The sequence below is a fragment of the Aricia agestis genome, chromosome 1, assembly GCF_905147365.1.
Source record: "Aricia agestis chromosome 1, ilAriAges1.1, whole genome shotgun sequence".
Lineage (NCBI taxonomy): Eukaryota > Metazoa > Arthropoda > Insecta > Lepidoptera > Lycaenidae > Aricia > Aricia agestis.
The window spans coordinates 26,491,449-26,516,793 of NC_056406.1; the positions used below are offsets into that span (position 1 = coordinate 26,491,449).

At 39.4% G+C, this 25,345-nt stretch overlaps 3 protein-coding genes and 1 long non-coding RNA gene across 6 annotated transcripts; 1 reads left to right on the forward strand and 3 right to left on the reverse strand.

The window, feature by feature from the left end:
- The first annotated feature begins 371 nt into the window (after nt 1-371).
- LOC121727378 (adenylate kinase isoenzyme 1) lies at nt 372-15,268 on the forward strand. Of its 3 annotated transcripts, none has more exons than XM_042115198.1 (5): nt 372-501; nt 9,939-10,128; nt 11,264-11,412; nt 12,586-12,756; nt 15,127-15,268. In XM_042115198.1, the coding sequence occupies exons 1-5, from the start codon at nt 499-501 to the stop codon at nt 15,202-15,204; spliced, it is 591 nt and encodes a 196-aa protein (XP_041971132.1). In that variant the 5' UTR covers nt 372-498; the 3' UTR covers nt 15,205-15,268. The 3 variants fall into 3 exon arrangements, with proteins under 3 accessions (XP_041971132.1, XP_041971112.1, XP_041971124.1); XM_042115178.1 differs by lacking the exon at nt 372-501 and adding an exon at nt 3,164-3,346; XM_042115190.1 differs by lacking the exon at nt 372-501 and adding an exon at nt 9,395-9,514.
- A 183-nt stretch (nt 15,269-15,451) lies between these two features.
- On the reverse strand, nt 15,452-16,650 carry LOC121727388. The gene is made up of 2 exons (XR_006035662.1): nt 16,581-16,650; nt 15,452-16,071 (listed from the first exon to the last, which is right to left on the reverse strand). It is a non-coding gene; the product is annotated as an uncharacterized LOC121727388 (long non-coding RNA).
- A 1-nt stretch (nt 16,651) lies between these two features.
- LOC121733265 (homeobox protein Meis3-like) lies at nt 16,652-19,616 on the reverse strand (the record flags this gene model as incomplete). Its single annotated transcript, XM_042123484.1, has 4 exons — nt 19,476-19,616; nt 18,874-19,124; nt 18,128-18,304; nt 16,652-16,726 (listed from the first exon to the last, which is right to left on the reverse strand). Coding segments are annotated over exons 1-4 (519 nt in total), but the record flags the coding sequence as incomplete, so codon positions are not given.
- A 792-nt stretch (nt 19,617-20,408) lies between these two features.
- Nucleotides 20,409-24,257, reverse strand: LOC121727368 (adenylate kinase isoenzyme 1-like). Its single transcript, XM_042115169.1, has 5 exons — nt 24,141-24,257; nt 23,163-23,381; nt 22,601-22,759; nt 21,676-21,816; nt 20,409-20,729 (listed from the first exon to the last, which is right to left on the reverse strand). The coding sequence occupies exons 1-5, from the start codon at nt 24,171-24,173 to the stop codon at nt 20,523-20,525; spliced, it is 759 nt and encodes a 252-aa protein (XP_041971103.1). The 5' UTR covers nt 24,174-24,257; the 3' UTR covers nt 20,409-20,522.
- Between the last annotated feature and the right edge of the window lie 1,088 nt (nt 24,258-25,345).

The following is a 25,345-nucleotide window of genomic DNA, read 5'->3' on the forward strand; positions in this document are numbered from 1 at the left end:
ATATTGTTTAATTAAGCATTAAATTATATTATAATTTACTTGTATCTAATACCTGCCTACATTGGTTTATAATAATTTCTTTTGATTTATTTTTTACGTAATATTATAATTGACAGCGTCTCAATTTTGAGATTTTAAAAATGTTCACCAGTTGCTCAATGTCAACGCTGATTGCTGAAAAAATAATTTCAAGATAAGTACGTTTATAAAGTTACTATAATTAAAATTGCATTATCCGTTATCCAAGAAATTTTTATCTAATCGGTCGTTCAATCAACGATATCTTGCGGATTACCGAACCAGCGAACGAACCTTTCAGTGTTTTCAGCGCTGCAGTAGCTGTCATCCGCCATCTTGCGTGAAATTTTCCCGCGCGCGGGGTTGAGTGTGCCAGTTCCGTGGCCTTGACCGCGTGCCCGAACAGCCGCAGTCCCCCCGCGCCGGCCGCGCCGTCAGTGTGTTTCTCACCGTAACAAACCGCGCTACAATTCAAAAATAATGGTAAGTGTGTTTTATTTAATCCTTTGTATTAAATTAAATATTAAATACTTCACATAAAAGTTGCGTAATTACGTTGAAAATTTTTGAATATAATATGTAATATTATTATGTTACATATATGATATTCTATTTTTGAATGCGTTTTGTTTTTAAATTTCCCCCGAATCCGAAAGTGTTACGTCATAGGCGTTTTTCTTATCACAAGGCATTGTTATTATAATGGGAATGGATAATTCTCAATACTCTACAGACCCTAGATTATAGATTTACATAACTTTTCATTGATTTTTGCACGTTGACCTTTTATGTAGAGTTCAACCCAATTTTAACCAGCACGCGATTTGTTTACCACCCCCTCGAAAAGTCAACGTTGACAGAGATTTTTCGTATTTGAACAATCCTTAAAATAGGTTTAAATTAATATACTTTCCTACGTAATATGTATTACACAAATATTTATATGTATGCTTATGTAGAGATTTTCATAGATGTTATATTCGTATAAATCAATAAAAACGAAGCCTATTTTAAACTTTCCCTATAATTTAATGATAGATGATAGAATTTGCCTTTAGGAGCTTAGTACTTCACAGATACGTCGCTACAACAAAATGTAGAGATACAAACTCTACAACTTACATATTCTAATATTATATTAGCAACTAAGAAGAATTTGCTAAAAAAAATATCAAAAGGTTTTTATAGTTTCTCCATCTTGTTCTTCGATCACTAATATTAGTGATCGAAGATCCTGTTGAACATTTGAGTGCTTTTTAGGGTTCCGTCAACAAGGAACCCTTATAGTTTCGGTCTGTCTGTCCGTCTGTTTGTCTGTCTGTCTGTCTGTCCGCGGTTTTGCTCAGAGACTGAAGGACCTACAAAGCTGGAATTTGGTATGAATGCACATATTAATGATGCCGACAAAATGGTACATGAAATCTTTAAAAAAATATTTTTTATGGTACCTTTCCTACACATCAAGCGGGATTGAATTTTTTTATCGCATCCACCACATCGTGTGGGGTGTCATTAAAAAGGCTTTTTAAAAATATTATGAGTACTAATAGATCATTTTTCGATTTAGGGATCCATTTGTGAAATATTAAGTTTTAAAGTGGAAAAAATCGTTTAAAGTCCAGTGTTTGGCTGGTAGAAGGGGGGACCCCTTCTACCAGCCAAACGGTAGCTTCTGGAAATGTGAAAAAAATCACGGGAGTAGGAAATACCTATGCTGAATTTAAAAAGAAAACTATCACGGCTAAGAAGACTTCATAGGTTATTGAGTAATAGTCAATCAACTAAAAAAAATGTATTCGGCGAAGTATAAAGGAACTTTTTATTCAAATCCCATTGAAACTGAAATGATGTTGTTAGTAGTGTAAAACACGTTATAAAATATGTACATTCATTGACCATATTTTTTTTAAACTAGCGGTACTACGGAACCCTATATTGCGCGTGGCCCGACACGCACTTGGTCGGTTTTTATGTAAGTTCTATATAATTATTAAACGTACAGAGATAAATGTTGTATTGAAAGTATTTCATGATTTATTTTACTTGTAATTATTTTGTTATGTATTTGTGATGGTGCTGCATTAAAACGATGTCCTAATTGGACATTATAATTATATCAACCTCATTTAGTTTATGTTGGGTTGGGAGTTGGGACTTGGGATAGGGCATGGCTTCTATTTACGCGGAATGCAATATCATAGTTATAAAGTTATAACTTATAACAATATTAGGTAGAGCAATATTTATTAACTTAGTTTAGATTAGCAAAATATCCCCTTATCTGAAAGGAATATTGTTGATTTAAAATTGAAATGTGAACAAATTTAAACTTAACCACAATGTTTACCAACTTTGAGATAGAGGAAAAGTTGCGTTTTAAAGAATGAGAAATGATTACTAATTATACATAGAGTTAAATATAATCCCTTGTATCGTCTTTTCATGTCAATTAGTATGTAATAAGTGTCTTGTTTACAACGAATGTTAAATAAATAAATCCAGATTTCTTGTAAAATTGGCCCTAGCTAATATCACGGTCGCTCCCGCATGTGAACAACACCAAGTACAAAACACAAGGCAATGAATCCGAGAAACCCTGAAAGCTGACGTAGATCGCGAACAGATATAAACTCCCATTTCTAAATACATCCAGTATTCCGTGAGACTTGGCTATCCCCGCTTGGCACTCCGTTTGGGAGATGTTCTGTGATATTGACAATTCACAATACGTAGCGAAGTCACGATTTCTGAAGCACGATTTTTCATAAAAGTGTAATATAATAATGTGTTAGAAAAGTAGAGAAGACTCTACAAGTGTATAAAAATTAAAATATCTATTTCCGACTATAATATAAATCGTTATCGGGCTATAGTTATGGGCGCCAAATTTTAATGGAAATGAATACGACACAATGCGTCGTAAATGTACAGTAAACATACGCCGAAATGAAGACGCTATCATAGACGACAAAAATACAATAACAATAATCAACATTACAACATACACAGACAACAAAAACAAAATAGATTGATAAGATCATTGGCTTTCTAGACCTAAATGAAGAACTGAAGTTGAAAAAAAAGTGCGAAAAGTAATTTAAAACGTACAGTACCTAAGCACGGCTTAGTTAATCGTATGGGCCTCCTATCTAATATTGAAGGAAGACATTAGACAGTTTATTTAATTATAGTGCAAAACGAACGATTTACTACACCTACAACAAGTGTCAGTTAAATGAAACCTAGTGCCAAGGATGAGAGGCTGACGTTGAATGTGTATATTATTGTGTTGCTGGTTACCACGTGGTATAAGCTGAAAGATTGGAAGGTAAGACAATGACCAGAAAATGAGCATTCGTCATTAAATTAACAATTAGAACCGACTGTAGGCCCTCATGTTAAGTTCCGTATAGATCCATAAAACGAAAACGTATTGATACTCTACAAAATTATCTTTTCGCATTAATAATATAAACTACTAATACACTTAACAAGGCTGTCATACATTCTAAGTAAGAATGGTTAAAGTTGTAGTGAACTCTACATTTAAGGGATTATTTTAGGCAATTAGGCAAATAATAATATAGGCAGGTAATTTCCATTAAATAAAAAAATCGCTACTAACTTTCAAGTCTGTGGAATATTGATCACGCTGCGCTTATTAAGGGTTAGCTTAGCGTGCTTTGTGAAAGTAATTTATGCAAATATCAACCTCTTGTACTCAGTGCCGGATTTATATTTTACTGCCGTACCATGTACAAAATCTGCCGATGCCCTAGGACGCCGCCGCCCTCTACAACGCTGCCGCCCCTAGGCCGCGGCCTATACGGCCTAATTATTAATCCAGGACGGCTTTTACTTAAAACTTAACAAGCCTGTTAGTGGCAGAATATGTTAGAACTTACTAGATAAAGATATACGAAAATAAAAAGGATAAATTAAGAGTTTTTTTTAAAAGCTTTTATTTAACTTGCTCTGTATGTATGTAAGTATGTATGTTCGGGTGAAATCTTGTAACTCAATTTTGGAGTAGATACATTTAACTGATCGAGCTGAAATTTTACAGGCACGTTTAGTTTGAATGACAATACATGATATTGTTTGTAACATCACTCTAAATCCAATATGGCCGACCATCCAAGATGGCGAAATAGTTATTTTCTATGCAATTCTACAATATAGATATTAAATGAAAGGGCTTTTTGAGAGTAACTCGAAAACGAATGTAATGTCATACTACATCCAATATGGCGGCTCATCCAAGATCTCTGTATAGTTATTTTTAATGCACTTCTGCAATATGGGTATCAAATGAAAAGGATCATTGAGAGTAACTTGGAAACGAATGTAATGTCATTCTACATCCAATATGGCGTCTTATTCAGGGTAGGGGGATATAGTTATTTTTAATGCACTTCTGCAATATGGGTATCAAATGAAAGGGCTCATTGAGAGTAACTCGGAAACGAATGTAATGTCATTCTACATCCAATATGGCGGCTCATCTAAGATAGGGGAATATAGTTATTTTTAAAGCACTTCTGCAATATGGGTATCAAACAAAAAGGCTTATTGAGAATAAATTGAAAAGTCATGTCGTGTCCTGTCGTGCCGTGTCGTGTCGTATCGTGTCGTGTCGTGTCGTGTCTTGTTATGTCAAGTCAAAACCAGTCGGGCATTAGAAAAGGCCTGGTTGAATCCGGTCATTTTTGTTAAGTGATATTTAATTTTTTAGTCGTAAAATTAAGGACGATTTCTTAAAGACTTAAATTAAGTTAATCAGATTTTAACAAATTCTTGAAACAAAACAAGCTACAATCAAGTAGACTTAAGAAATCTAGTCAGAGATTTAACTAAAAAAGAAAAAATAAATTACAAGCAAAAAACTTTTTGAAAAAAAGCTTTTATTTAAATATTTTAAAAATAAGAAAATAAATTCCCCCTTAAAAATTCTAACTATTAAGTTATAACCTCAATATATTATACAATTTGCATTATTATAAAAGCTTATCGCGAGACTTAACATTTAATTACTTTAATAAAATAAAAAATATTATATCAGTTTACTCAGTTGAATTGGCACTTACTAGTTTATTATTAACAAATCACGCGACAAGCTTTTATTATCATGCAAATTGTATAATATATTGAGGTTATAACTTAATAGTTAGAATTTTTAAGGGGGAATTTATTTTCTTCTTATTAAAGTATTTAATTAAAAGCTTTTTTTCAAAAAGTTTTTTGCTTGTAATTTATTCTTTTAGTATTGTTAAGCCTGATTTTCAGATTTACGTTTTTGAAGATCATGACATTGTTACAGATCAATGTAAGGTCGGCTAAATATAACAAGATTCTGAAATGGCTGGTTTCCAAAACATGGACATATCATAACATCTCTGATGATAACTAATTCCGTGTGACATTCATAATTTCATACTGTTATACTGAAAATGCGAAAGTGTGTTTGTTGCCTACCTGTATGTCTGTCTGTTATCACGCCCAAACCGCTGAACAGATTTTGCTGTAATTTGGTATGGAGATAATTTGAGTCCCGGAAAAGGACATAGGATGCTTTTTATATATTGGAAAAATGTACGGTTCCCACGCGATTATCGAAAATCAAAGCCAAATATACCAAATTTGAGCAAAATCGGTTCAGCGGTTTGGGCGTGAAGATGCAACAGACATACAGACAGACAGACACACTTTCGCATTAATAACATAAAAAGCGTTTGTCGGTATAGCTAGTAGCTATACCGGCAAACGTTTTTTTGGCATAGTAAAGTATTTCGCCCGTATTATTTTATTGAAGTGACTTAGATATTAAATAAGTACGTCACCATGGCAACGACCATAGCTATCCCGTCGCATAAACAATGGTCGCCGTCAAGGGCGTTGCCAGGGGGGGAGCAGGGAGGGGCAGCCCCCTAGAGACTCTAAAAAAGTTGCCAAATATAATGCAAACAACGACCACTATAATATTAAAATCTAGTAATAGATGTAAGGCTCGTAGTACAAGTGAAAAGCTTCATGTGCTGGCGACTTTACCTACAATTCATACCTACTTTTCTCATTTATAGAGAGTGAGTAAAGTATGAATTGTAGACTGTAGTAGGTAAAATCAACTTGCGCCCCCCTGCGCCATCGGCTGGCGACGCCCTTGGTCGCCGTCAGCCGATTCTCAGACCTACTGAATATGCATATAAAATTTGGTAAAAATCAGTAAAGCCGTTTCGGAGGAGTACGGTGACTAACATTCTGACACGAGAATTTTATACACGAGAATATTATATAAGATTTTTTTTTATTGTTCAATTTTGTTACAATTTTTTTTTACAATGCGAGGAACGAATACATCTATACAAAGTTCACTGATATGGGAAAACATTGGCAGCCGTACTAGTATGAACTGTGTCACAGCTGCCTTTGTAGTTTACAATATCTCAAGATCACTCACGATCCGAACCACGTATGGTTTTTAGTGGTCGATAATGATTTCTGAGAGGCCGTGGTGTTTCTCGTTCCGAGCCGGTCTACTCGTGCCGAAGTATAATATGCTCATCAATCAATAAATCAATGAGCATATTATGCTCTCCTGAGGCCTGATTTAAGTCTAAGGATGGAAGAAACCACATATTATTATGTTAGGAGTTTAAAAAGCCTGCTTAAACACAGACGAGGCCAGTGCTCTTATCGATTAGAAAATTATGTGAACCCACAAATTGTCGCTGTAATGACTTTTATTAACTTTCGGAATACAATTTGAATACAATATTCGATGACAAATTATAAGTTTGGTTGACAAAGTTCTATCTAATCATAATTAAGGAATACTTAAGTAAGTCCTAATTAAATAAATGACAGTTTAAAAAATCGGCCAAGTGCGTGTCGGGCCACGAGCAATATAGGGTTCCGTAGTACCGCGGTTTTTTTAATTTTTTCTATGGTCAGTGAATATACATTTATAAATTATAACGTATTTTACATTACTAACAACATCATCTCAGACTTTACTTTCAAAGGAATTTGAACGAAAAGTTCCGAAAAGACGAAAAGTATACTTCGCCGAATACATTTTTTTTAGTTGATCGACTATTAGTCAAAAACTTATGAAGTCTTCTTAGCCGTGATAGTTTTTCTTTTAAATTCAGCATATTTCCTACTCCTGTGAATTTTTTCACATTTCCAGAAGAACCGTTTAGCTGGTAGAAGGGGGGACACTGGACTTTTAACGATTTTTTCCACTTTAAAATTTAATATTTCGCAAACGGATCCCTAAATTGGAAAATGATCTATGATTACTCATAATATTTTTAGAGAACCTATCCAACGACACCCCACAAGATACGTTGGACACGAAAAAAAAACTCATCCCCGGTTGATGTGTAGGGAAGGTACTATATATATATATATATATATATTTTTAAGATTTCATGTACCATTTTGTCGGCATCATTAATATGTAGGTACATTCATGCCAAATTACAGCTTTGTAGGTCCTATAGTCTCTGAGCAAAACTGCGGACAGACGGACGGACAGACAGACAATAAGACGGACAGACGGACCGACGGACCAAACGGACGGAACCCTAAAAACATGCTTTTTTCGAATTCTTTATAGGTAATTAACAAATTATTGCATTGTCATTGGCTCTCAATTATACTTAAGTATACAAAATTTCAAATTAACTAGACTACAGGATATAACAGGATATAGGTAAAAACCGTGCTCAAATATTACATACATAGACATGATACATATAGCTTAAGCTTAATATTTAAAAGCATGTTAATAGAAAAACTTGTGTTCCCAATGTTTTTAAACTAATATTTTTCTCAGAGTAAGCAACAGTAACAAATTGCTGAAAATCTCATAAACAATACGATTTCGTTTTATTGTTTGTTCTTGTTATTGGATATTGAACTTTAAATCCATCACAAAAGAGTTCGTAATAGGTCGTTATCTCAGTAATTGTCGGATAAACAAAAATAGACTACCTCGGCATTGTCATTAGTGTGTGATCTAGTGGCTACAGCAGATAGCTACTGCAGTAGCAACTCTACAATGTATGAAAAATTATAATATTGAAGAATGAATAAAGCAATAAAAATGGTCCTAAAATATTTTTTTAAATGAGCCAAGTATCTAAGTTTATAATCTTATTGTTACGTTTTTAAAAGTAAACAGAATCGAAAAGGTAGAGAAAGAACTCTATAACTTTATATTTTACTCTAGGGCCTAGAGTCTAGACGATCAATTTTATTATGCAATATCACATGCTGTCCAATATTATTGACCGTCTAGGGCTAATATTGAACGTCCCGCCTTTCAATCTAATAGCCTTAAGTCAAATAAGTTGTTCAATAAAATATTGTTCAATATTATTGTAGGTCTAGGGGCCCGCTAAGGGACACATAGATACTGTATATTTACCATAAAGCATTATAACTTTATTTTGTTACATCCTGTATAAGACAAAGTTTTTTTTGCGTATTTAGGCTGCTAACAAAACAGAACGAACGACAGTACTTGTTTGAATGAGAGTATGCGGGCTGCGGATTAGCCGGGCTCGGCGCCCGCGTCGCGTCGCCCAATAACACTTTATTTTGGGACTGTCTCCCTACACTGTGATACAATAATATTTCCTATTTATAATATAGAGACCGAAGAGTAAAATACAACGTAAATAGTTGCAGTACTTACACTAAACCGTATACCATTCAGAGTCATTATTCTGAACAGTATAATAATTAATAAGATATTACAAGTATATGACGGCCCCGCGCCGTGGTCTAGTGGTATAAGAGCGCGGCTCTTGAGTCTTGACTCGGAGGTCGTGGGTTCGATTCCCGCGTTGGAAACATATTATTTCCAAGTTTGGTTAGGACAATGCAGGCTGATCACCTGATTGTCTGACAAGTAAGATGATCCATGCGTCGGATGGGCATGTAAAAAGTCGGTCCTGCCGCCTGCGCCTGATCTCTCGCCAGTCGTGTCGGTCTTCCGTCCCACTGGGTTATGAGAGTAAAGTAATAGAGAGTGCTCTTGTGTACTGCGCACACACTTGTGCACTATAAAATTACTCCTGCGTAGCTGGCCTGGTTTCAATGTCACCGAAACCGGTGTGGGAGCTATTATTATACAAGTATATTATAGTACTTACTACTTACATACCTAAGCTGATAGATCCAAGCTCTCACGAGTCACGAGTCACACAAGTCACAAATCCAACTTCGGGCCCAAGAGATAATAATAGATACTCTTTTCTACCTACATTATTTTTGCTTGTTTATGGCATCTCTGATGACAGTTAAACTGTCATTTTGAAATGACATATATTCCACTTTTCTATTGATATATAATATAACCTAATTTATTTAAAAAAAAATTACAAAAAAATAGCATCAAATGGATCCGAAGGCTCGTTGTGAGTCGCGCGGCGAGAAGGCCGCGTGCCCGCTGAAGTGCAAGTCGCGCAAGTGTCAGGCCTACAAGGTTGACTGTCCTTTGTATACAGGGTGTAACAAAACTAAGTGATAACACTTTAGGGTTTGTATATGTATCGAATATAGAGTTCACTGTGAAAGTAGCAGCGCAGAATGAGCACTTTTTTGTGATTTGTGTGGGCAATCGCCCAAGCGTCATGAAGTATGAACTAGTTTTGTTACACCTTGTATAATGTCCTGATTCACATTAATACTTTACTGGGTTCCTGGCGCGGGCGCCAGCATCGCATGTACCAGCACTGGATCATCACTCATCAGTGATCACTGTATCAATATAATATCACATCGTTCGTCTGCTATCGGTGAAATATTTATTTTTTAGAATAGAATAGAATAAAATGTATTGGTAAAATGCTGGTAAATGTATTATCATTGCCCAGGAGTAGCTCAGTACAGCTAGTGTATATTTCCAGGCACCAATCGACACCAGCAAGAAGCCGATAGTGTGGATCCTGGGGGGCCCGGGGTCAGGCAAGGGCACGCAATGTGAGAAGATCATCGCGAAGTACGGCTTCACCCACCTGTCCACCGGCGACCTGCTGCGGGCCGAGGTGAAGAGCGGCTCCGACCGCGCCAAGACGCTCACAGCTATCATGGAAAGAGGTGAGCTTGGATGTTTCTGTTAGAAGTTGAAAGCAGTCGACCCAGTATATATGCAAAAGACGAGATGGCACAACACAGCAAGGCCGGGTTTATATTTTTTATGAGTATAGGCCACTTTAATTTTGCCGCCCCTGTGTACGAACTCTACCGCCCTTCTAGGACACCGGCCATGGCCATGGCCTATGCTGCCTATTACGTACCTAAGTCCAGAGCTGCGACACTGACTTATTTGTTGTTACCGTGCTTTTAGGACTTTACGGCAGGTCTTTAGTCAACTTGCTTTCGTTAACCGTCGGTTTTCCATCCGTTCAGTAAAATTAGAAAGCACTAATTAGGGGTGTGTTATCACAAATCGAGTTGATTTTTCATTTCTCAACTTTGCTGTCGAAACTATCGAATACCATTTTACAAAAGTCCAGCTGCAGCATTCACTGGTCTATGTGGAACTAGCAGTATCCGTGACATATCCACCTAAAGTCCATTCGCGTTAAGTTTGCACTTTGTAGTTGCCAGTGAGCATAATATCAACGCAAATGTCTTTTAGGTTTTGGAAAAAGGAGACAGTGTGATTCGCAAAGCTAAAATCAAATGATTAAAATATGATTCGCTGCATTCTTAGCACGAATAGACTAGTTAGGAGTTCAATTTGTCTGCAACAGTGGGCAATAAACGCGTGGCAACAGTTTTTGTCAATCGTCTGAAGATCGTTGTGCCTGATTGAGCATAACTGTCTGCCACACTATGAATATGCTAAGAAGTTAAAATTATACACTTAGCGTATGATAATTAATTAAGATTCAGTAAGATTACTTTTTTCTATAGACTATAACATAAGTACCTTTTTTCTTTACTATAAATATAGGTGGGCTATCCAACACAGAAATAATTTCGATTGATTGTGCTAATCTCTCTCTGAGATCGGCGAATTCAATCAGATAATAATATAAGCTTCTATACATGAGCTTAGATAATAGTCAAAGTCAAGACGCTTGCTGGTTTGTCAAAATATCATTCCTTCTCTTTTAACTATGCACCTACACGAAGAGCGGAAGATGATGTATCATGATATATCGATGATGTTTAGTCCACAGCAGCCCGAATTCTCTAGAACTAACGAATTACTCCCCTACTTTAGGTGAGCTGGTGCCGAATGAGATAGTACTGGAGCTGCTGAAGGAGGCGATGCTGGCGAAGGCTGACGAGGCTAAGGGTTTCCTGGTGGACGGCTACCCGCGGGAGAAGTCGCAGGGCATCGCCTTCGAGAGCGCCATCGCACCCGTTACTGTGAGTTTATTGATACATAATATAATGCTATGTTGTTGACATTTTTGAGGAACTGCTAATCCTCCAGGCTATTCGCGAAGTAAGACGAATAAAGGCGAACTACATGGAGCGATCTAACGAAAATGCGAAAACTCGAAGAGAAGAGCGTGACCACTTAGAATCTTATGATTGACGCTAGATTTTCTTTGAAATCCTAGGGTACCACAGTAAATATATAAGTACATTTATGTAATTCAATCAATTCTAACAAAAGAAACAGCTATAAATCTCTATTTATTTATCTGCGGAGCCAATTGAGTACATGGACTGTAATATACAATGCATTACCAATATGCTATTGATATCGCGTTAACGATACTTCTAGGTTATACGTGCGCGACCGTGACAGGACCATAAAGGTAATATACCTACCTAGCGGAATAGAGCTGCAGTCTCTAGCTGTCAAACGAAACCGAAATTGGTTTTTATCTGCGTGAAAAATATGTGTACGTATACACTTACACAAGCATGATTGAACATGAATTCTATGAGATTAAATTGTCAACGTGCGGCACGTGCCTACTGGACGTCAAGAAAAGAGTGCTGCTGTCATGTATCACACGTCTCTTTTTACCACGCAATGTTACTGATAGTGACATCTCTCTTGCTCTGTGGGGCTAAAATGGTCGCTTTGGAGAATCATATATTGAATCATAATATGATTCATTTTTAAACTCCACTTTGCGTGCAATTCATATAGTGATTCGCTTCGATTAATGATAGGTCGCCACGAGCGAGCGCCGCGCGAGAGATCAATCATTGATGTAAGCGAATCACTATATGAATTGCACGCAAAGTGGAGTGGAAACATTAATCGAAGCGAATCACTCTTAAGAGTGATTCGCTTCGATTAATGATTAGTTTCCGCGCGCGAGCGCCGCTCGCGGGACCAATCATTAATCTAAGTGAATCACTATATGAATTGCACGCAAAGTAGAGTTTAAAAATTAATCATATTATGATTGAAAAAATTAATCATATATGACCTCCAAAGCGACCATTTTGTAGCCCGGCAGGCCTTTGTTTCTCTATTCCGCTAGGTACATTAACTTTATGGACAAGACTTGAGAGTGTTGAGACACAAGAAATATTATTTTTTAACTACATATACTTTTCTCACTCTGCCTTCTGCAGGTGATAATCTACTTCGAGGCGTCGTCGGAGACGCTGACGAAGCGGCTGCTGGGTCGCGCGGCGAGCTCGGGCCGGGCGGACGACAACGAGGACACCATCAAACTCCGCCTTAAGACCTTCCTCGACAACAACGACCAGGTGCTAGCGCAATACCCCGACAAACTCAAGAGGGTGAGTAGTATGATGGATTTAGTTTGATGATGATAACTGAATGATAACTTTTGCATGTCCTATAAGCCCGGGCGCGCACTAGCGGCCAGGTCGCGGCGGCCATCGAAAGTATGGTGTGGCCGCTGACCGCGTTGCGGCCAGGTGCGCGTCGTCTATGGCGGTTTCATACTAAGGCAGGCCTTTCCCACTCGCGAGAATAGGTATCGAACTGTAAGTACCACCCGCAGGTGTCCAATCAGTAGGGACTCACAAGCGAGCGGTGACGCACGCGCAAGATTTTTCGTCGCGTATCTACTGTTTACTGATCATAGAGGAATTTTATTCATGATTAGGGATTGCAATCCGGATACTTCGAAATCCGAAAAATGCGGATACTCGTAATCCGCATTTTTTTGGCCTTTGAAAAATCCGGATTTTTACTTTTCAAAATCCGGATTTTCGGTTTTTTCGAATATTAGACAAAATTATGAAAAATAAGCTTTTATGTAACATAAAATTAATTTAAATATATCGTATAATATCTGACATACAAATCCACATTTGTTTTCAGGCGCTATCACAACTTTGCGTGGTCTACACGTACCAAAGTCAGAATTTTGTATGTCTAACATTCCATTGCGTAGTTGTTTGGTCGTCGTAATTACATTTCTGTAATATTTTTTCATTTTATTTAAAAGAAATAACGACATATTATCTTAATTTCTTATAACCTAGCTCTTATTTTACTACAATATTATTATGTTTTCTATAATGGTAATATAAATGCAATGATGATTGTTTGTGAAGTAACCATCGCTGATTTGTGATTCTGTATAATTAAATAAAGGAATATAGTAAGTTAACGTAATGTTGAAAAACGATTTCAAGTTTAAATAATCGTTATAAGTCAGCCTAAATATAAATACACTATCCAACTGCTGGGCAAAGGCGCCGCCCGAATCATTCACTTATCTTGCTTCAGCGTCACCGTTTGCCAGCCCAGCTGATATGCCTCCAGTGGGTGGTCTCATTAATAGATCCTCAAAGTTCGTCTTAACATCAGGATTACAATGATCTGCTTTCGGATCAAAAAAAACCTCTAGAGCATAGCGCTATCTCGTCTTAGGCCTAGATATATATTATACCCACTCAGTCGATATCCTGCCTAGATTTATGCGGATAACGCGGCCAGCCCAATGCCACTTTAGCTTGGCTGTCTTGATTCCTACGTCTGTGATTCTAGTTTGGGAGTAAATTATGTTTTTTATTGTTTTGTTTAGATTTAAGCTGTATTGATCTTTGGTAGACCCTGAGGTGGGACAGGCCTGGTTCTACAATAAAACGAAAATAAATTGATCAATATAACCAAAGGTTTACAACACCTGTTAAAAATAAGTTACTTACCTTCCATTTCTGTTTGTACAGGTAAATAGTCACTTTTAAATACTTGAAATTAACTATAATTCCGTTCACGTTCGCCTTTGGGTCGCTACTAAAAGAAAAAAACAATTGGAAACAGACGAAACAGCGATAAATTACAATCCCTGGCGGGTGGCGCCCGAGAGGAGATATCAAAGTTCCTTGCGGAAGGCGCCTCAGAGGAGATACTGTTTTTTATACGTGGGAGAGCCATGCTTCGGCACATGGGCCGGCGCGACCGGAGAAATACCACGCTCTCACAGAAAACCGGCGTGAAACAGCGCTAGCGCTGTGTTTCGCCGAGTGAGTGAGTTTACCGGAGGCCCAATCACCTACCCTATCCCCTTCCCTACCCTCCCCTATTCCCTTCCCTTCCCTACCCTCCCCTATTACCCTATTCCCTCTTAAAAGGCCGGCAACGCACCTGCAGCTCTTTTGATGCTGCGAGTGTCCATGGGCGACGGAAGTTGCTTTCCATCAGGTGACCCGTTTGCCCCCTTATTTCATTAAAAAAAAAAAGATACGAAATATTTGTTCGCAGCCAGGCGCGTGAAATTGCGAAAAATGACACCGCACTGAATCGGTTAATGGTTGACCGTATAAAGTGAAAAGGGAAAGCGCAATGTTTGATTTAAGATTATTTTGATGGGACGAGAAGCGGTGCGAGTGCACTCTTATGGGACGATGTTGACTTGTCATTTGCGTCGGTCCTGATTTTAAGGGTTGATTCAGACCGCAACGCGACGCGTAGATGCATTTCTAAATTTGTATGGATTTGACAGATTTCAATTGCGTGAGACGTCTTGCGAATCTGTCAAATCCATACTAATTTAGAAATGCATCTACGCGTCGCGTTGCGGTCTGAATCAACCCTAAGAGTTGTTCTAGTGGTCTTACAATTTAAAACCTGTTTATCGTTACAGATTTTTTTTGCTATTTACTAATTAATGAACGTTTTCTTATGTTTGTCAGATAAACGCCGAGGACTCAGTAGACAACATCTTCAGCCAGGTGGTGGCGGTGCTGGACCCCATCGTGGCGGCCAACTGAGCGACGTCGCAACTGTACATAGGGAACTAAACGCTTGTTATATTTAAATATTACCTTTGTTATATCTATGTGTTTTATTGTTAAATTAGTTCTGAAACCGGAAAGGCATCACATTGGTTAGGTTATGTGTTGTAATTGTCATCACATTTAAAGATACCGGACGGCGTCGACGCGCAATCGTCCTTCGAATCGCTAACGCTAATAGAATAAGTCTGGGGGATTGTAATCATGAATAGAAAAAATAAAGCACTTTTGAACGTTTATTATCAAAATGTAAATATTTACAGGAACATAAACGGAATATTTACTAAACTGAACTATACAACAAGACAATAATTAATTTAAAAACGACAAACTTAGATTACTTACTTAATAGGAGTTAACTACTTTATTTACACGTATGCTAGCATGCACGACAGCATTAGTCTTCAATGAATCCACAATTAAAAACTTATTTTATCTATATTAGAATAACTAACCATTAGAATTTAGGCTTCTCGTGGAACAAAAATACCGCGCATAACTAATCACTCATCCATACTTAGCTGATGTGTGCATTTAGGTTTAAATTAATTAGGTAATAATTCCAATTATTACCTGTCATCATCTGATCGTTGTTCTATCTCACCCTACCAAAACAGTCATAAACTGCGTAAATTTTCTTCAAGCAATCTTGAAGTAGAAAAAAGCGCCCTAAAAAGACTATGGAAGTATCCAGGCTATATGTCGGTGGTAGTGACCTCCAGCTCGACGGCGACGGGGGGCGGCGGGTCGGGGTTGACGCGGCGCACCAGCGGCGGCGGCTGCGGCTGCCACCCGTGCTCCGTCAACTCCACCATCTCGCCCGGCGCCAGCATCGGGGATAACCTGCAGATAAAAATGTGGCATAAGTGGAATTAATGCCGGGCTATTCCAAGACACATCTGACACAGGAGCTGTGCCATCACAAGCCACGGCTACAGTAAAAAATTGTTCCGAAATTCCGGCTTTCTTAATAAGATTTAATAGCCCCACAGTAAACAGCTCTATTGGTAACGAAATTGGATCAAAAAATGTGGCGTATATTTATGTGCCTTGAGATTTTATTCAGAGTCGCATCTACACTCAGAATAATTCAGATGCTTAATCTGCAAACTATAGAATCACACACAACCATCCATACTAATATTATAAATGCGAAAGTGTGTCTGTCTGTCTGTTACCACTTCACGCCCAAACCCCTGAAGTCTGAACCTATTTTGCTGAAATTTGGTATGGAGATACTTGGAGTCCCGGGAAAGAACATCTCGGATACTTTTTAACCCGGAAAATGTACGGTTCCCGCGCGATAAACGAGTTTTGGCGCAACGGAGTTGCGGGCGTCATCTAGCACTTACGGTTCGGGTATGATAGGCTTGTGGTCCTCATCGCTGCCGTAGGCGACGGGGTGCCAGGCGGCGTCGTACCCCCCGCCCCCCGCGCCCCCCACCCCCTCCGGGCGGTACACCAGCAGACCCCCGCCGTAGCCTTCGCCATCCACGTGCTGCAAACGGACAGATCAGGGTAGAAACCCGCAAAGTGGGATGGACGAACAGAACAGCAATGTCTAGCCTTATCACTTTTTCGATTCGGTTCAGGCTTGCGCACGGTTCTAAAGACATGCCAGTGACGGTAGACAAAAGAAAAGATAATGCGAAGCGTCAGTAACGAGATTTTCACCCTTTGGATACAAAGTTAACCTATTGAAAAGTTGTGCTTTTGATTTTTAAATTATTCTCTTCCACTTAAAGTTAACTCATAAACTGTGTTTTTAAGAAAACCTGCATATTTCTTTTTTTTCAGTTAAGTAGCAAAATAATAAAATGTAATATATTTTTTTAATATTTTAAAACTTTAAAAAATTATATTTTTTAAAGCTTTGCAAAAATCTTATAGTTATATTGAGCTTGCAAAGCAAACTTCTTTTTAAAAAATATGTTTTTGGTAAATTTTCAATGTAAATAATCGGCTAAGAGTCATTAAATAACAGTGTGGCGGTACCCACAATTCGCCTGACATCCTGCATTGCGCTATCGAAGTTTTCTGAGCGCGTCGGTACTCGGTATATATACGACAGCTGAAATGTATCACGTGGGCTTCGGCCTGACCGGACATTCCACCTCGCTCGGTCGGAAGATCTTCCTTTGTTTGGCCACCACATATCCCCACATTGGTGACCCTCGACAGAACACGCCTCCCTTCATCATCATCACTCCCCGTCCCTCCGCACCGCGCCAGCCAGCATCGCCTCATCGGGTATCTCGTCCACTAGCCGCAATGTACCGCGGCCTGGGCGGACTCCGCATCGGCATCATCGGGCTTTCTCACTACACCGACCGGTCAGCAAGCAGAGCACATCTCTCCTGGTCAGCACGTAGCATCGGCCCCGCACGGCAGCATCCGACTCACTGGATCCCGTGCAGCAGCTTACAGTTCCGACTCACTGGGACTCACTGCAACAGTTCCGACTCACTGGAACTCTCTGGCCCTGGCGACTCAAGCGACAAGACTTCAAGATTCGACCTCCGGTCTTCGTGGGGGAGTGATGTGGCGGTACCCACAATTCGCCTAACATTCCTGCATCGCGCTATCGAAGTTTTCTGAGCGCGTCGGTATATATACGACAGCTGAAATGTATCACGTGGGCTTCGGCCTGACCGGACATTCCACCTCGCTCCACATATTCCCACAAACAGGCACAAGAAAATTTTTTCTTTACTGGTTTTATATGGTGAAATATTAATTTTTCATTAAATAACTTAAAAATTAAGAACACAAACATTTTTTTGGTAAACTTTGCAAGTTATAAGTAGTAAAAAGAAAATGACACCTCAAAAACAAAAATCCATTCACTATTACAATTTTCGGAGGTTAAAACCTCTTGGCGCTGCACTATATGACTGACCTGCACCTCGACTCCGGCCCAGGTGGGTGGCGGTGGTACCGTGGGGGGCGGCGGGTAGTGGTGGACGGCGGGCTTGCGGCCGCGGCGGGAGATTGTGTACTGCTGGGGGTCATGGCCGTCCTTGCGGATCATGTCGGGTAGGATGCGCCGACGAGCGTTGATGAACCAGTTGCACACCTGTACATAGTCACATATTATTTAAAATTACTAGCTATTTGACCGATCTTTGCTCGGATCGAAGATAAAACACGAATAAAATGACATTTTCTAAAAATGATTCCTAGCTGCATCGATTTATCGCCCCCGAAACCCCCTATATACTAGATTTCATGAAAATCGTTGGAGCCGATTCCGAGATTCCAATACTATACATATACTATATACATAATATTATATACATATACTATATACATAATATTATATACTTACAAGAATTGCTCGTTTAAAGATATGTATAAGATAATGTGTTTATCGCGTGGGAAACGTAAATTTTTTCGCAAAAAAAACTTTCCTATGCCCTTTCCCGTCTCTGAATCTTCATACTTACCATCTAAATCGGTTCAGCCGTTTAAACTTATTTTTATTGCCTTTGCAACTGTCCGAAACTTCTCACACAGAAAAAGACACTTCGCCGGTGCCGTACTTTTAGGCGGCAAAAATAGTCTATGACTATGCTATAATTTATCAAAATTTTCTCAATATAAGTAATACAACCGTATTTAAAAACTAGTAAAAAATGTGGGTACCTGCAACACCGACAAATTGGCTTCCTGGCTCAACGCGATCTTCTCTGTGTCGCTGGGGTAGGCGTTATACCGGTGGTCGTAGAGCCACCTCTTGAGGATCCTGACGGAGCTCTTGGGCAGGTTCCCTCGCCTCTTCTTTACAGTGCCGACGACGACGGTCTGAGGTGACTGAAAGGCGTCCAGAATTGGCTGGCTCACCATGGGCCAGCTTATCCGAGCGCTCATGTCGGCCATCGGCGTCGATGGATCGGCTAAAAGAGGTAAAGATCTCAAATAGCGTGTCTACGAGACTTCTACGAGACGCCTACGAAATCTCGTAGAAGCCACGTAGACATGCAGAGTAAATTTGAAAATGATATATTTTAATGAATCTGTTTCAAATAATTAAGTATTAATTTTGTACCTACATTTAAACACAGAGATAAATGAAAGTATATAGTAAAATACTATTAATAATATTATGCATCTAAATTTTATATTAGAAAAGCTACATTTACTATCGTTGTGTTTGAAAAAACTGAAATCTTTCGAGTGCTAAAATACTTAGTATTTACCTACTGAATAAATCGTAGTTTTCTATGATTAAACTGAGAAATACTTACGTAACTTGATTTTCATAACTTTAATCACTGATTTATCCAGTTTGATAGCTTAAACTTTCTCGTAATCAGAAAATATCAAACACTTTTCTCGACATGCAAGTCGGCGCTTGGAAATTCGAAATCGGTGTTGTTTTCGTCCAAATCCACGCAATCTTGTGACAAATGAAGACGTCGCATGTCAATTGTTGATGGAAAATTGATTTTTGAAATTTAAAAATAAATTAATTGGCCAGTATCATAATCGTAAATATGAGAAAGGAGGTTTTATATTTCGGTCAGTCTCGTCATGAACTTATGGCTCAATAGGGTATTTTTATTTCTTCAAATTAAATAAATTTAATTTTTTCATGGCACTTAAAACAAAACTAGTTGTTTGACCGAGCTTTGCTCCGTATTCAATAAAAAACACGAATAAAATGACATTTTCTAAAAATAATTCCTAGCTAGATCGATTTATCGTCCCCGAAACCCCCTATATACTAAATTTCATGAAAATCGTTGGAGCCGATTCCGAGATTCCAATTATATATATATATATATATATATATATATATATATATATATATATATATATATATATATATATATTGCTCGTTTAAAGATATAAGATATACAGTACAACTAAAAGTTATTAAATATACCTACTGCATACAAGTTACAACGAAAGCTATTTTTAAAGCGATATCTTAGCTCAAAACAGGAATAAAAAATTCAATGAACTGTAGTAGGTACTATCAGAGAAGTTGATTCCTAGGCATCTGCCTAGGAGGAGGACCTAAGTAATTAATGGTCGCGCCCATCTATACCCATCTAAAAGCTATCTTCTATTTGATTTCGATAAAAGAAAAACAAGTCGGAACACAAAGGTTCAATAAAAATTGGTGTTTTTCATTAAAAAAATTTCTACCTAAACTTTCGTCAAGATAGTAAAACTTGAAAAACAAAATATATTTATTAAACGAATTAAAATACAAAAATCATATGAAGTCTACAATTCCACACACATAGTTTGTGATTTGCCTAAATCCCCCTCTATATGTAATTCCGTTAAGTAACCACAGGCTCTTCTATGCTCTGTGGTTGTATTTCTCTCTCCTGCTGTTCCTCTGTGAGAAGGGCGGGCGATGACGTCACGTCCGGCATATTCTCTTCTCTTCTGCTATCCTCCTGTGGCTCCTTTTTGTCCTGGATCATGTCTGAGAGCATCTCTTTCAGGGTGGACGCCAGAGTGGTTGGATTGTCGGCACTATTCACCTAAAACATCCAAGTTATCATAGCAAATAGTGTAGGGTAATTTGATTTTTTCGGGCGGTGGTGTGGGGACACCGCCGTCCATTGCACCGAGTATTAGAGAGAGAGCCGCGACGTGCAAGGTGTTCCTGCGCATCGCCACGCATCGCGGCCCCCCGTGTAGCGGGCTGGTGACGGGTCTGCAAAATGTGGACGATCGCTGGCAGAGTTGCGGTAGGTTCTATCGTACCCGCAACTCTGCCTTAAGCGATAAGTAGAGCACCATGGGGTTTTAGTGGGTAGCAGGAGTCCCACATACCCCGGCCGATATCCCCAATGCCGGGGATGCGTAAAGCAAAAAAAAAAAACAAAAAAAAAGGGTTTATTGATTTATTCCTGCAAAAGTAATAAGGAAAAAGACGTACGGTATATTATAAAAGATCACGATAATATACTCATCTGTAGATTCTAGAAACAATACAAAATTAATGATTTGAAAAAGAGTTGCGAGACGATATTTAAAGCCAATATCTGGGCCATGTCAACTTTGCAAAAACTAAATCAAAATATTATAATATCTAGATATTTATTTATTTAGTACCAGTGGCGGCCCTAGCGGGTGGCGAACAAGGCAATCGCCCGTGGCGTCGCTCTTTTAGGGGCTTCGCACGTCAAACAATTAACAAATAAAAAAATATGCAGAGTTTTTACTCAAATTTTATATTTTGTTTGTATAAATTAAGCATTTCTCGTCAAATATAACAAATACCTACCAAACAACCAGTTACCAGACCTACTTTCACATCACATAGGTACTTCTCCGTAGGACTAAGGGCATCGCAAAGACCTGCCACCCGGGGCCTCGCAATGGGTAAAGCCGCCACTGTTTAGGACCCACGAACAGATGCCACAAACAGATACATCAAACTTGTAACACCCATTTCGTCAGAGGTTAAAAATGAAATCTCACCGTGACAACATGGCCGCTGTGCCGCTTGTGTACGCTGCGGACGTTACTGGCGGCGCGGCGTACGATCTGGCGCGCCGAGCTCACCTCCGACGCCGGCCGACCCAGCTCCGACAGCTTGTTCTGCAGGCGAGTCGCTGCCACCTGGACGTTGAGTCAAATTACGAATACATATTATATTTGCACCCAAATACCAAATCATTAGTCTCGAATGTTTATGAAATCCGCATATAGAGGTTGTTTTACTCAGACTAGTTGAATAACCAGTCAGGCCTTAAAGATGTCGACATACAGCAGCAGTTATCTGATCACTACTCAGTCTTCGCTGTTAATTTAGACTTAAGAGCTTGGTAGGACACAGTGGAAGCCTATAGCATTTTTTTATGAAATAGGGGGGCCAACGAGCAAACGGATCACCTGATGGAAAGCAACTTCCGTCGCCCATGGACACTCGCAGCATCAGAAGAGCTGCAGGTGCGTGCCGGCCTTTTAAGAGGGAATAGGGGAGGGTAGGGTAGGGAAGGGAAGGAAATAGGGGAGGGAAGGGAATAGAGGAGGATAGGGTAGGGGATTGGGCCTCCGGTAAACTCACTCACTCGGCGAATCACAGCGCAAGCGCTGTTTCACACCGGTTTTTTGTGAGCCCGTGGTATTTCTCCGGTCGAGCCGGCCCATTCGTGCCGGAGCATGGCTCTCCCACGTAAATTAATCTTAAATTCGTTGCCAGTTTTAGCACTACCAGCGTCCTGGGCGAGATATTTTCCAAGGGTGCTGAAACGGTTGAAAAAATTGGCACCCCCTTTCCTTCAGCGCTCCTTTTTATCCGGCGCTCTGGGCGGTCGCCCAGCGTCGCCCCCCACACCTAACGCCGCTACTGTTTAAATTCTTGCTGGCTGGACCCGGCCTATCGGAACTGGAAGGGTCATACCTCATCATCCACTTCTAGCGCGACGATCTTCTCCGGGCATTTGACTTGTCTGTTGAAGATGCTGGACATGCGGCGCGTGCGCGGGAACCCCACCAGGATGAACCCCGTCGCGTCCTGCTGCTGCAGCATGCTCTCCTTTATTAGGTCCACCGTTAATTGCTGGAAAGTAAAATACGAATCTACCAGAGTGAATACCCCATGACGAAGTCTCAATAAAGACAAGTTATGACGTAACTTTTCTGGAGTTACGTCATAACTTACTTTACCTAAGTGTTCGAGATTCTTAAAATCTCCAATACACATTGGACCCCAGGCCCCAGCCAACTTGTGCTACTTGGTGTAACCCGTCAATCCCCAAGCGGCACCCGGCTGCCGTATAACAATTGGAAATATATTGTGTCTACGATTCCCACGATCGAGGCATTACAAGAGTATATTTACGCCGTTTCTAATAAGGTCGAACCCTTTGTACCAATGTATGGCACTCCTATAATGTTTGAAATTTTTCCTATGATACAATTCTGTTAGTGGTCATCCTGAAAATTCTGTAAGGCCTACTCACATCGGGTATTTCCTCCTGCGCCCGCATCCTATCGGCGACGAGTCGTCCCCGCGTCGTGTCGCGCGCGGCCTCGTGTCGCAGCAGGTCGCCGGGCCGCACCGTGGTGTAGCCCGTCATGGTGGCGATGGTCTCGGCCACCGTTTGGCTACCAGCGCCCGGCACGCCGTTCACGAAGATCACCGGTAGATGACGGATCGGCGACATGTCGTAAGGGCTGTCCTGGAAGAGATGAAACTTTTGTGGCGGCACCTACAATCAGCGCCACATTCCTGCATCGCACTATTGAAGTTTTCTAAGTGCGTCGGTATATATGCGACAGCTAAAATCAAATTACGATGATGAGCAATAATCTTCGGTATATGAACGTCCCTTTCATAGTTATTAATTTCCTATTTTTGTTTTCTATACTCGTGATATCAGCTTCCAAAGTAATACCAATTTATTTAAATTCAAGAATACATTCAGTATCTCCCTAGTAATTACAAATTACGGTTATTTGAAATACACGCCAATAGATCGACAATTTCATTAAGTAACTACAGACTGGACGTTTAAATTTATTTTTGGTCAATTTTGAACTAAAAAATTGGATTTTGGCGCGATCTCGGCAATGCGGCAAATGTATGGTCAAGGTCGTTTGCTCAGGGGATGGCCTTAAGCGAAGTTTCTTTGAAGATTATCAAAACGTTTAATACAAAGACGTGTTCATTTGTTCAAACCAGCAACATCTTGTGTGCAACCTAAGCTACGTTAGGAGTTAGGACACAGGCACTTTAAACAGTATTCCTCGATAGTATGGACTGTGGACTGTGGACTATGTGGACAGTTGCGAACTCTAGTTTGTACATAACAGCAACGATATCAAAATACGTTCTAATTCTATGCATAACAGTTGATAGAGTGGAAGGTACTTTTTTCAGAAATCCATGAGGCTACGACTTAAAATGTGCTTTGCACGGTAAAATATGGTTTACTTACATTTTCAACACGTCTAGAATAAAAACAACCCATTGTATATCGGTTCACTTTATTTATTTTATTTCAAATAAATTATTGTATACGGCATTTCAAAAGTTTTGACAATCAGCAAACGTCGGCGATTTATTAGATTTTGACGCTACGTGTCAAAAGACATTCAAGGCTTTACAAATTCACTAAAAAGTTTTTAAAAGCATATTTTTAGGAAAAAAAATTCATCATGTCAGCTTGTGAGTAGGTACAGGCTACAGAGTACAGACAGCTGGTAGCTACGTAGACAGTAGCTTTTCGGGTGGGTTGTTGGGCAACCACCATAGAGGAAAATAATACACAGGGCAATCACCCGGGCGCCGGATAAAAAGGCTCACCGAGGGCAAACAAAAAGGAATACGGCACGCGCAGGGTCGGTTTTTATTTATGTTGAAATCTCACCCAGGGTGTTGGTCCAAGTGGTGGTACTGCAGTCGTGTATCACGCGTTTCTCGTAGTCCCACCTTCAGGAGCAGGAACACCGTTGGGGTTTTAGTGGGTAGTCCCGGGTGCGGATATTACGTCCACCCCGGGGAGTCCCACATACCACGTAAATGCATCCCCAACGATTAAAAAAAAATAGGGTGTTGGTCCAATACCCTGGGCGTGTCCCTTTTTGTTTGCTCTTTACAGTGCCGGCTTTAGCACCAGCTAAAGCCGGCACTGAGAACAGATCAGGAAATAGCCTCAAAAGCAGTTATAATTAAGTGAAATTAATGTCCTCTGTGACTGATAGGTATTATATTCACGTCAAGTATAGTGAATGGAGTAAGGTTACGGTACGGTCAGCAAAAGCTAATAAATGAAAATAATATAACCACAGTATAGCAATATGACATATCCCAATATTGCTATACTGTGATATAACATTGGTACAGCTTATATTACTAACAAAGAAATACATTTTCTCTGAATCTAATGTATTTTAATTAAAACAACTAAGTAAATTCAGGTCGTCCACATCAGCAAACAGCTAACCAGCTCCTCCTTTTTGGAGGTCGTTTAAATTTTTTAAATTAGTACACAATAATGAATATTAAGTATTTTGTATGTGCATAATGCATATGTCTAGGTACTATAATAAGATTAACTTTATTGCTTTACAATAATTTATCCTTTAGCTCGTTTACCCCTATCACCTAGGTATGTCATTCAAAATCTCAATGAGTTGATTG

Bases quoted from the DNA above. Each gene is read 5' to 3' on its own strand.
- LOC121727378 (XM_042115178.1), top strand. From the start codon at position 3,254: ATGAAACCTAGTGCCAAGGATGAGAGGCTGACGTTGAATGTGTATATT. The intron at 10,129-11,263 runs GTGAGCTTGGAT...CCCCTACTTTAG, and splicing joins CACAGCTATCATGGAAAGAG to GTGAGCTGGTGCCGAATGAG. The intron at 11,413-12,585 runs GTGAGTTTATTG...TGCCTTCTGCAG, and splicing joins GCGCCATCGCACCCGTTACT to GTGATAATCTACTTCGAGGC.
- LOC121727368 (XM_042115169.1), bottom strand. From the start codon at position 24,173: ATGGGTTGTTTTTATTCTAGACGTGTTGAAAAT. The intron at 23,382-24,140 runs GTAAGTAAACCA...CATCTCTTCCAG, and splicing joins ATTCTAGACGTGTTGAAAAT to GACAGCCCTTACGACATGTC. The intron at 21,817-22,600 runs GTATGACCCTTC...CTCAACGTCCAG, and splicing joins CGCTAGAAGTGGATGATGAG to GTGGCAGCGACTCGCCTGCA.